Source organism: Xiphophorus couchianus, chromosome 12, assembly GCF_001444195.1.
Source record: "Xiphophorus couchianus chromosome 12, X_couchianus-1.0, whole genome shotgun sequence".
Taxonomy (NCBI): Eukaryota; Metazoa; Chordata; class Actinopteri; order Cyprinodontiformes; family Poeciliidae; genus Xiphophorus; species Xiphophorus couchianus.
The window spans coordinates 3,558,287-3,571,070 of NC_040239.1; the positions used below are offsets into that span (position 1 = coordinate 3,558,287).

At 35.3% G+C, this 12,784-nt stretch overlaps 1 protein-coding gene across 4 annotated transcripts in view; it reads left to right on the forward strand.

The window, feature by feature from the left end:
- LOC114154134 (electrogenic sodium bicarbonate cotransporter 1) overlaps positions 1–12,784 on the forward strand; it is a 58,500-nt gene that overhangs the window by 25,540 nt on the left and 20,176 nt on the right. For 2 of the 4 annotated variants that reach the window (XM_028032946.1, XM_028032945.1), the window contains 4 exons: positions 469–629; positions 1,940–2,119; positions 4,342–4,437; positions 6,865–6,941. In XM_028032946.1, the coding sequence (XP_027888747.1) occupies positions 469–629; positions 1,940–2,119; positions 4,342–4,437; positions 6,865–6,941 (514 nt within the window). The remainder of the gene's footprint in view (positions 1–468; positions 630–1,939; positions 2,120–4,341; positions 4,438–6,864; positions 6,942–12,784) is intronic. The other 2 variants (XM_028032947.1, XM_028032948.1) reach the window with 2 other exon arrangements.

Here is a 12,784-nt window from a genome sequence, read left to right on the forward strand (position 1 = left end):
TGAAATTACAAAAATTAATTGGCTAAATCAAAACATGTGGTAAAAAAACAAAAAAACCCTCATGTTTTTCTCTAAAAAGATGTTGCTGTATTGAAATTAGGGCATTTTTGCAAAACTGCAGTGGAAACACTTTTTGTTCTCATCACAAGTCATGTGATCAACGACAGGAAGTGGTAGGAAAATGATGGCACGGCATTATTTGTAATGATTTATCGTGTAAATAAACATATTCACATGTGATTTTAATTGCGTTTCTTATTTAATTGAAACACAGAAATTGTGAAATTTAATTACATTTTTTACAAAGTAAACAGCAAATTTCTGTTATGAACTCTGCAGAAGACACCTTAAAGGCCCTACAGAGATCATCCATGACTTTGTAATTTTTTATTTTATATAATAATCTGAATCAGTTTTAAGTGTTTCCATTTGTTGGACGCCTTATTTTCTGCTTTGCTGTCTGCGCAGGTGGATAAAGTTTGAGGAAAAGGTGGAGAAAGGAGGGGAGCGTTGGAGTAAACCCCACGTGGCGACTCTGTCCTTGCACAGCCTGCTGGAGCTGCGCACCTGCATAGAGAAAGGCACCATCATGCTGGACATGGAGGCTTCCACTCTCCCTCAGGTTGTTGGTGAGTAAATTGATCATGTGACCCGTGGAGCCGCGCTGCACAGCCTGATAAAGGTCATCATGTTCCTGCAGTGTGATGTAGTCTGAGTCTGAGGTTTGGTTTGTTTGAGCAATAGCTGGACTCAGGAAGTAGTTTCTAAAATCAAAATGGTGGCACAAAAACTTCCCCACTTTAAGGGCAGTTCATCGTCTCCAGTTGCACTGAGATTATGACGTCTCTGTGTCGGTCTGCACGAAGGAGCAGGAGGAAGAGCTCCCACTCAGACTGATTAATGTGATGTAACTGACTGCGCAGGCCGAAAAGAACCGGCGTTTGACTGATGGGCCATTAACTGTACTAACCGTGCGCAGGAAGAGAGTTTCCCCGAGGCTGGCTTCTGTCAGCTTTGAGGCTTCTGATCTTCTTTTTTAAAAATAGTTCAGACCTTTAGATTGAACCATATCCTGCCAGCAAGACTCTTAAATGGGAACATTTCTGGAGTCCCTAATTGAGTCTTTACAAGTACGGAGATCCTTTCAGCTGTAGTTTGGATCGGCGTCTCGACTACATTGTGAAATTCAGGGTTTACATTAAACATTGTAGAAGTTTTGGTACATCATATATTATGAAACAGGATGCTAGTAGAGTACATTTTGAATATTTATGAGGTAAATACAGAGCGGTTACTTATGTTCAGTGTGCTTATGGTGCTTACCTTTAGCATACTTGCATGTGTATTTATAAGAGAGGCAAATGCCAAGTTTTCATCCCAATTTCCCTCTTCCAATAATCTTAAGGACGCCCCACTTATCAGATTATCTCATGGAGGAACAGCTATGCCAAATTTACATTTTAGATGTTTTAATACTTCAATTTGAGTCTCTACTGCTTCTAAAAACAAAAAGCATTTAAAAAAAACCCAACCAACCATTTTTTGGCAATAAGTTCATGTTTTGTGGTTTGTGGAAAATCAGCCATTTCAAAAACCTCCTGTTAAGCCACATTCCACGGGCACTGCACCGTTACCTAGCAACCCCAGCCGAGCTCAGTCCGTTACCTAGCAACCCCAGCCGAGCTCAGTCCGTTACCTAGCAACCCCAGCCGAGCCCAGCCCCATTAACTAGCAATCTGATGGTTGAATAACTTAAATAACAGATTAAAAACAGTAAATATCTTTGTTGTTGAGCTCGTATGTCTATTCATTCAACAATTTAGCAGAAAAAAGGTGTTTTGGACAATTTCATTACATAAAATGTAAAAATAATACGAATGTTTTCTGCATTCCAACAAAATCTAAACTAAGATTTGACGCAACAATTGTTTGCTTGCAGAGATGATCACTGACAACCAGATAGAGATCGGCCAGCTGAAAGCAGACCTGAAGGACAAGGTGACGTACACGTTGCTACGGAAACACCGCCACCAGACCAAGAAGTCCAACCTCCGCTCCCTGGCCGACATTGGGAAAACGGTTTCCAGCGCAAGTAGGCTGTTTTCCAACCAGGACAACGGTAACAGTGGTGCCAGTTTGGTGCAGTCTTTCCAACTTTTCACTCTAGAAAATCAGGACAGGAAAATCGTGATTCGACTGCAAAAATACACTAAATTAATTTAGATTTGATTGACGAGAAGTACTGTGAGTTTTGAGTGCCCAACTGCAAATGACAGCGTTTTGTGTGGGACTCTTACTAGAGCCCAATTGGTCAAATTAGGGAAACATTATTTACTGGATACTCCTTGAAACATTTTAATTTTTGTAGCATTTTGAATCAACTAACTTTGAAACTTATGACACCATATTAGAACCACTGTAGATAGAAAATAATAAACATTTTGAGATTAATTTAAGAAATTTTAAAGAAAAACAAGGACACTTTTTATTTTGAAAAGCTAAAAATGTCTGATTTTCAAACAAATTGCTTTGTTTTTTCTGAAACAGTTTTGAGATTGATATAAAAATTTCTGAGATTTTTCTAGCAAATTTCAGGAATTAATCTCAAAATTTTATAGTTTTTCTCTTATTTATTGTAACACAAAAGTTTAAACAACAGTGAAAATGATAACCAGCTATTAGGTTTAGACGACAAGCATCTTTTGAGGCCAGGTTGGTTTGGACACATTTTTCCCTTAATAAATTATTAAACCTTAACATTTGTTTGATGAAAAATATAAATAAATATAAAATCAAAATAAAAAAAATATAAAATATATATATACAAGAAATAAACAGCAAACACTTGTTTACTGTGCTGTAGATCAGTATCAGCTCTCTAACTGCACTTTAAAATGTATTTCAAGGCGTCTGCATTAATCTCTTAACACAGAGGAGCCAAAGTGATGCCACATTTTATTGCTCTGGTGGAAAAAACTCAAGGCCAAAGCAAAAGAATAAAGCTGACTAAGTTGTTTAGAACTGAAAAGTAATTAATTTATAAATAAGAAATGATTTAGTGAAAAGAGTGAAAGCAGGAGAAAAACACTGCAAAAACACAAAATCTTACCAAGTGTTTTTGGTCTAGTTTCTAATATAAATGTCTTAGTACATTTGAAATAAAACAAAACTAATTTACAAGCAACTTTTCTGCAAGAATTATGAGCTTGTTTTAGGTCAATAATTTCTTAGTATTTGTGAAAAAGTTCTAGTTACATTGGTAGATTATTACACTTATAGCAAGACATTTTTCTCATGATATAAATGAAATAATCTGCCAATGAAACTAATACTTTTTTTTTTACTAATAAAAAGAAATTACTGACCTATAACAAGCTCTTATATCTTGGTGAAAAGTTACTTTCTTATTTGAAGTGTGCTAAGATATTTGCAACTAGAAACTAGACAAGAAAGGCACTGCAAAAATACAGAATGTTACCAAATATTTTTGTTTAGTTTCTAGTGCTAACAAAACTAATTCACAAGTAACTTTCCAGCAAATGTAGGAGCTTGTTTTATGTCAGTGGTATTAATGTAAGTATCAGTTTTACTGGTAGATTATTACATTTATTACAAGACATTTTGCCATGTTTTAAGTGAAATAATCTGCCAGTGAAACTAGTTTTCTTATCAGTATTCAAAAACTACTCACTCCTATATGTTGCTTGAAAGTTTCTTATACTTCAGTTTTGTCTTATTTCAGGTTTCCTAAGATTTTGTGTTTTTGCAGCGCTGCTTCAGAATTACAGTTGCATTGAAATTAGCATGTTTCCGTCTCCTGACTGGGGAAATTAGAGTCTGGATTTACCACACAGGCCAAAATGACTTTATGGACATGTTTGCTCTGATTGTAAAACGTTGAGTAACTCCATGTAATTAATCTGTGACCAACCATGAAGCTGCGGAGAGTGAAGTTATTTATTAGCTCTTATCACATGTGAGAAACATTTTGATGATGAAAGAACAGGCTGCGCCATCATGTCAAAGTCTGGATCGGAGTAAAGATAAAGCCCATCAGTGATAATCATTAATGGGTTATAACGCCTTGGAGGATAAAGTGCATCTTTATGAGAACAAGAGTTGAAACCACTGCTGGTTTCTCCAGTTTAACATCATCATTCCTCTGAACTCACAGTTTCTCTGCACAGCTTTTAACACACAGATTAATCCCTCTCTCCAGATCTGATAACAGTCTTGATTTTGTTTGTCTATTGACTGTCCTTCATCTCGACCTTTCCACCTGTCTGTCCTTCTTCTTGCTTGCCTGGATTGGTTCTGATAACCCTCTGCTGCCGCTAAAAGCCCGCAGTCCTCTGGAGAACTCGGTGACCTGCCTGTCGGGTCACATCTCCATGGAGGACTTGCAGAACCAAAGGAGTACCAGTATGGACTGGCTTAGTAAGTTCCCCAGACCCGGTTGCAACATGCAGAACACCTAGTGGTGAAAAAAGGTGAATTGGACTTAAAATGAACAAAAAAAGAAAGAAAAACATCTATCTGTTGTTTGAACTGAGGTTGTGTGGAGTATTTATGAGCAGTAAGTGTCTTCTCTGCTGTCAGATCAGTTTGGAGGATTAATCAGAAAATCTCATGTGGAGTCAGGTTATAGCTGCAGCTTGTAGCTTCTATTAAAAAAATATTTTTTTACATATTTGTTGAACTTTCATTGTGTCGTTACAGTACAGGATGAGACAGATAATCTGTGAGAAAAGCTAGCGTCTCACCAAAGAGTGAGTGAGTTAGTTCACTCCACCAACCTTCCCCCAGAACGCAGCGCGGCTCTGGAATGGAGCTCAGTAAATATTCAAAATAGTGAATATTGAATAGATATCAATATCAATAGATGTATGATCTATTGATATTGATCACGTGTCTATTGTGGTATATTGTTATTGATTTATTGTCCAGCTGTAGTCAGAATGCTGAACGTGAACTGAGTCATTTTAACCTAATGGAGGTGAAGTTAGAGTAACAGTTGACCTTGTTACTTACTGTTCAGAAATACTTCACACAATTTCATAAAAAAGAAGAAAAGAAGCATCACTGTACAGGAATATTACTACGTTTTCCTTTAGTCTTTATGGTCAGTTCCCTCATTATTGATGTAAAATTTAAGAACAACAAATATAAAGTCAACCTCAAAAGCAGATTTCTTAAAGCTGGCTGCATCATACTGACAGGCCTGGTTTTACCCACAATGCTGAGGGGGCAGATTTATGAAAAAGCTCCAGTGGCGCTGCTCATCCTTCTACCTGCTGAGGGTTTCCACCCTGATGGCTGCGATGAGAGGTCGCATCACGCTGGCAGAAACTGAGAATCAGCAGAGCGTCAGTCAAAGGAAAGCACTTAGTGGACCGTTTTGGTGTGAGGAGAAGTTGAGCGGATAGCCTCACCTGTTAGCGGTGACTCTGAGTGGATGCTGAACAGCTGCTGTGTAAGCAGGAAAGACAAGTTTAATAAACCATGAGAACGACGTGTGAGGAATATCAACCTTACTAACATCAGGGCTGCTTATGTTTGGATCTAACATGCAATAAAAACTAGATTCTTTGTTATTTTGTAAGGTCGTTAAGTCAGGCAGAATTACAATAATTATCTTAGATGAGGTTATGGATGTACCGATCCGATATTAATATCTGTATCAGTCCCAATACTGAAAATAAAAGATCGGGTGTCTGTCAGGTGCCAATCCAAATTATATTAAAATTTCTAACTTTACTTTCAGAACCATTTGAAAGAAGGTTTATTGCAGTTTATGTTTTACATTTCTACTGTTTTTGTCAATTTCAGTTTCTTTATCATCTATTTTGCATGGGCTGTTTTGCTCCTAATTTAACTGACTGAACAAATTAAAGTTGTTTTCTTATGTTTTACCAAGCCGGTGAAGCTGTTGGTGTTTTTAAGTGAGCTGTACTGGTGCAGAACTATTAAATATATTTGGAATTCAGTACACTTATATCCGTGTTTATCGGATCGGTATCGGCCGATACTAAACCTCAGATATTGATATCTGAAATGAAAAAAGTGGATCAGTGCATCCCTAGAGGGAGATAGTTGTGGTTTTAAGTGTTGTGTGGATCGGGAGAAAACGTACTTTGTTTCCATTAAATTAAGTAAAAAAAAGAAAAGAAGAGAAAATGTGAATAAGGCACGTTTCCATCCACTGGTTTTAGTGAGTAATTTTGTCAGATGTTGACGTTACGATTGGCTGTAAGAAACAGGAAGTGGAGATTGCAAACTAGCACAGATTTTCTTTTTTTCATCTCAGAAAAATGGAGAGAGTACTCTTTTCTGAGCTGGAGGTTTGAACTTTGAAATATTTCTGATTTTCGTGCCTATGGTAAAACATTGAACCAGCCAGGGCCGGATTTATAAGGATGTGGGCCCCTGGGTGGAACCAAATTTGGTCCCCTATTCACAAAGAAAACATTTAATTAACAATGCAAATTACAGTGCATGAGATAGTCCCAAAAATCAGCAGGTATGAACTGATGCATTGTAGGTTTAATACATCAAAACTCCATGTTGTTCCCAAAGACATCGACTTTTATATTTTTCTATTGTGTATATATTCATAAAAATCATAAAAATTAATCAGCTTACCTCCCAAAATATTTCTCAGCTACAGGGATAGTCTGGACATTCATTTTTTCATTTCTGGCTTTGAGCTTGCATGGATATTGCAGCGGAGCGGTAAAGGTTCTGGTGATGTCTCTGGGCCACTGTCTTTCTCCTGGGTCTCCTCCTCCTCCATCATTTTTATCCCATTCTCAGCTCTGAAAAACCGACAAATTTAAAACTTAATCTGTTTCTGCGTCACATCAGATAGTCCGACAACGCCTCACAAGAACCTGGCGTCCAGCAGCATGAATGACATCTCTGACAAACCAGAGAAAGACCAGGTGAGTCAACCGACATCTGTTATTGATTCACCATGTTTCTGATATTACACTGCAAAAACACAACATTTTACTGAGTAAATTTGGTATAAATTCCAGTGGACATATATTAGTTCACTTGAATTAAGACAAAACTAATTTACAAGTAAGTTTTCAGCCAGAAATAGGAGCTTGTCTTAAGTAAAATTAATTAACTTAATTTTGATGAAAGAGTGCAGGTTCCACTGGGAAATTATTTCACTTATAACGTGAGAAAAATTGCTTGTAATAAGTGAAATAATCTGCCAATGAAAGTAGTACTTTTCAGATTGATTGACTCAAAACAATAAATTGTTAAGAAACGTTGGTGAAAAGTTAGTTTTGTCTCATTTCAAGTGTACTAAGATATTTGCACTAGAAACTAAACAAAAATTACATGACAGACTTTGTGTTTTTGCATTTTTTTAATACAAATGTGCAAATTATTGAGGTGTAATCTTCAAAATTTTAAAGCTAATGTAACTGCTGTCCTAAATATCTAGAATACACACCTTTCCTTCTTTTATCTTGTAAAAAATATAGAATAACCTGATGAGAACAAAACACACTAGAAATGCTGTCAGTGGTTGCTATGGTGACTCCCGCCTTTTTTGTCCTGAAGGGAAAAAGGGGAGGAGCTCAAATTGTCTGGTCATCAGACATGAACCACAACACTGACCTAATAGGTGTAACGTTTTTAATTCTATGAAAAATATTGTTGCCAAGTTTTTTGGTAATTAATAAATATAAATAATTTCTGTAATTTTAACTAAGCTAGAGCAAGAAAAAAAGTACTTTTTATTCAGTCTATGTAAATATCTGGTTTAAACTGTATTGATGTTTTAATAAAATTTGGTTTAAGAAATGTAAAAAAAATAGCTGCTAGTTTTGCCTTCTTTATTATGTTTTCTTTTATTTGTAAAAAGATTTTATCCGTTGATGTCTTTTATGGCTACATGACCTATAGGTTAAAGTTAAGTAGCTAAACAGTCCACCAGAAAAAAAGTATTTCCCTGAAAATAAGTGAAAAAACATTCAAAGTCCAATAAAAAGCTTTGACAGACCTTCATAACCAACAATTAAACCAACAAAATGTGTAATTATTTACAACTTCCCGAAAGCTTTTTGTCTTTTCTCTAGGTTACTGACCATAAATTCTCCACTTCTGTCCACAGTTCACACCTGGAAATCTGAAGTCCATCTCTGTACGCTCAAACGGCACTAGAAAATGCCAAGCGTATTCTATTTTCTGGAAAATAACAGCGTATGAAAAGTGCTCCTCTCCAACTAAATGTCAAAAGCAGAGCGATGTTCTGGGAAAGGCAGAGAGGCGAAAAGTGTCGATGGTTTATTTAACATCTTAATGGAAATGACATTTGTAGGCAGCAGAGCCAGACGGGGGCTGCGGCTTGATGTTGCCTCATCAAGAAATCGGTTCCCGCACTGCAAAAACACAAAATATTACAGGTATTTTTGTTCTAGTTCCTAGTGCAAATATGTTAGTACACTTGAAATAAGACAAAACTAACTTACAAGTAACTTTTCAGCAAAATATAGGAGCTTATTTTGAGTTGATAATTCCTTATTATTGATTAAAACGAGTACTTATTTCATTGGCAGATTATTTAACTTTTAACAAGACATTTTTCCCATATTATATTAGTGAAATAATCTGCCAACAATAGTACTTTTTCACAAATATTAAGAAATTATTGACATAAAATAAACGGAAACACTTTGTTTGAAGGGATTTGTATAACACTGACATAACACCTGTCATGAACACAAAGGAGTCTTAATAAATGTTTGACTGCTGTCATGAAATGTAATTTGGTAAATAATGACATCTTTAATGCCAAGATGCATTAAAAATGCACTAAAAGTGTCAGCTTTGCATTATTTATTAATAACACTTTTAAAGAAAATGACATCAAAGTCCATTAGAACTGTAATATTTCCATTTAAAGTGTCATGATTTACTGACAGACACTTCATGCCAACAGATATAAACATTCATGAAGACTCCTTCATGTTTGACAGTGTCATAGTTTTACTCACACTCCTTCAAATAACGTGCTGCCAAACAAACTCATCTTTCTTCCTGAAAAATTACTTTTGTCTTATTTCATAACTACTAAGTTAGTTGCACTTGAAACTAAAAATACTTGCTAAGGTTTTGTGTTTTTGCAGTGTGCAAAGAAAGACTGAATCCCATATAATGTCTAATGTTTCCATCACCATTAGAAGATCAATGCAAGAGTGTAAATATATAAAAAAATGTTTACATCTGTGGTTAATGTGTAAGGTTTGTGGAAAACAAGGATTTGTTAATGATGGGTGTTACACGCCCAGTCACAAAAAGGTTGAAGTGAATTTCCATGTTTAGTTGTAACCCATTCTGAGTATTTGGTTGAGTTTTTTTCCAGGCAGATTTTATCAGCAAATTTCCAACATTTGGAAAATGTTGCTAATCCTCAAGAACACCAGAAGCTAGCTTTGGTACTTTTATGATCATTTCGATCTCTTGATTGATCAGGAAGAAATATGGAAACATTTCTGCTGAGAGAAATGGGAAAAGAGAAGTTCTATTTACCGTTAATTTGCAATACTTATTCAGTTCAATTTTGAAATAGTTTATTTTTCCGTGTATTAAATGTCGTAACTCATTTAACTCCCGTAACTCATTTAATGTGGAGCATCTTCAGTAGTTGCAGATGGTGATGCTGTGGGCAGAAAGGGACTTCAGTAGCAGTCATTGGTCATGTTTGTGTCCAATTGTCATGCAGATTTTATGCAAACTTTTAATATGTTGCAGAAAAGGAAAATACAAATGATGCTTGTTCACATTTACTGCTTTTAAATTATGATTCCGTCAGATGTTGATGATACGTTTAGCTGTGATAAACAGGAAGTAGAGGTTGCAAACTAACATGGACCAAAACGTTTCCACTCCATTCTGGATGTTCGTGCCTCTGGTAAGGCACAGACCCACCAGTGGACGGGAATGTTTGCTTCATCAGACCTTTTGTTTCCATCTCTCATTTAGCACATAAACTCTTTTTCTGAAAATCCAAAAAATAACAACCTAAAGCAAGCGTAAAGACTTTTTTTGCAAAATTGAGGAAATCATTTTGAATTTTCCCATTTCCATCGACCGTTTCTTATGTAATTCTTCAAAATACACATGAAAAAATGTTGAAGCAAAGTTAATTTGTAAACAAAACAAAAACAGTTTCTGTAATAAATTAACCTTAAACAGAACTTTATCTCTTATTCCATCTTTGAATATACATTTGATCTGATTGGTGAATAGTTACCACAACTCAAGAGATAAATTACCAGGAAACAGTTCAGAGGGATTCCACTAGCTACAATCATTTCCTGTCATGACTGATAAGTTGGAGATAAAACGGCGACAGAAACAAAGGCAGATTTGCAGTGCCTTGTAAACACAACGTCAGCACAGAGTAACTTGTTGTCAAGTGAAAGAAAAAGCAGCAGCATCCTGTGGGAGGCTTTTCTTTAAGATTTTTCAGAAAACTATATCATTTTTCCTCCACTTCAAAATTATGCAGTACTTTGTTGCTGCGTTGCTCTATCTCAGCTGAATTCATATAAATAGCATTAGAGCTTAATGCAATTCGTCGAGCTTGCATTATTCTATTGTATTCTATTTTCTATCTTCAGGCAGAAGATACAGAGCAATCAGAACAAGAACCAATTGTCTCAGAGACAGTTTTTACCCGATAGCAATAACAAAACTAAATGCAATCAAAAACAACCATTAATCATCATAAGTGATGTATGTGAGAATGTGGCTGTTCTTATTTATTAGTTTTTTTGTTTGTTTGTTTTTTTTACCAGTTATTTGTTAATTCTTACATTGTGTGTGAATTGTGAGACAGTTATTTTTTGTTTTTAAACATATGCACTGACTGATGGCACCTTTTGAATTTCGTTGTCCTTGTGGCAATGACAATAAAGATTTATCTTATCTTATCTTATCTTATCTTATCTTATCTTATCTTATCTTCCCCATATTCGATGTTTTTCATGGCAGTCTGAGCCACAGCTATTATAATTAACTAAAACAAACAAAAATAACAAAGCGGAAATTGAGAAAACACTTTGGTTAACTGTAATAAATAAAAGCAGTAATTAATGGGAAAACAATTATAACTAAATGCGTTTATAAAACTAAAACATACTGCAAATATAGATATAATATTCTTTGTTTTTGTTTTTATTAATCTATTAACCTTTCAAACTGATGTGAAATTTCTTTATTTTTCCCCACACAAGCAGTTTACGTCAGCTGTCAGCAAATTACGGCACTACATACTCCAAACTCGCGGCTAGGCTAGGCTAGGCTAGGCTAGTCCTCAAAATGCAAAAGTTGGGAGAAAACACCAGTTGGTTGTTCACAATTAATTTAATAATTTAAAAAAAAAAAGTCTTCTGTTGAATATTATTGCCCAATCATAATCACAATGTAACACTTTTTGAATGCTGCACCTAAAAATTAACTTTGAAAAAACTAAAGCTATTACTAAAACTACCAAAAGGTAATCTAAAACCTGTCTTTCCTGGTTTGTTTCCTGGTGCTTTTCATGTGACACACTAAAATCTGTACAGTTCGGGTCGAGATGCAATGCTTCGAACTTTTGCCTTTTGGATGAAACTGGTTTGAAAAAATAGGTACAAGAACCAGAAATCCTGACATGAAACTTTCATAGTTTAATTTAAGCAATTTGAACAAAATTGATTGTTTGAAAAGCCTCTTATGCAGTAAATTTGGTAAATTCAGGTAGCCAAAACATCAGCTAATATGCTTAATGAGTAAATACCCCTCACTAAATAAACCCTTCCCACCCAATGGGGACATTTTAAGAAAATAAATTCCCCAACTTCAGCTGCAGTTTCACTGTGTGCTTTTTATTTGACATACTTTTTAATTTTATTTCATCTTTATTAATTCTCAAGGAAGTATTATTTACATTGCCTTAGGCCTCTACATCACAAAACTAACTTCAATATTTGAAATAAGGTGGAGAAGTAGACCATCACAAAACGAAAATGCAACTTCACTTCCCTGAGAGAGAGCGTGTGAAAGAAGAAACAACAGAAAAGAAAAAATTAAGTTAGAAATGTCAAAAGCAAACCACAAAACAAGAATACACCAACAAAAAACATAGTATTAAATCATTATGAAGTCGTATCTTAGGAGAGTGGATTATCGAGGAGATTTAATCAAGTTTGGTCCCTACAAATGAAATCGGATCTTTTACGTTTTACACAATCTATAAATCTGCCACCACTGACAGAATTGTTCTGTCTTGTGATTGAGAGAGGCTGTTATTTTTTCCATTTCGTACATGTTAAATGTTATGTTGTTGACATCCTTTTGTCTGGAAATTAATAACTGTTTTGGAAAACTTCCCATGAAACTAACAGTGAAGTCCAAGGAACACGGGTCCAAAAGTCACCTGTGGTGACCTGTGGTTGTGTCTTAGTAAATGTTTTCCATTCCACTTACCTTTATGTTCTGCTGGTAGTAATGGTAATAAGTACCACAGTACTATTCCACAACAATCTGACCCAGATGGTGAGGATTTGTTTACATATTGTGGTCATAAAAGACCTCAATTTCAGTAAATTAACATATGAAGACATATCTGTTATCTGATTGCAGTACCTCTGCTTTTTCCTTACTGATTTATTTTCATTAACTTTTATTTTCAGAGAGAATTTATCTTTATTTCCCACTCCCAGTTGAGTGTTTCTTTTTAAATGTAAAGATATAATTACATATCAGTATTTCCTCTGGC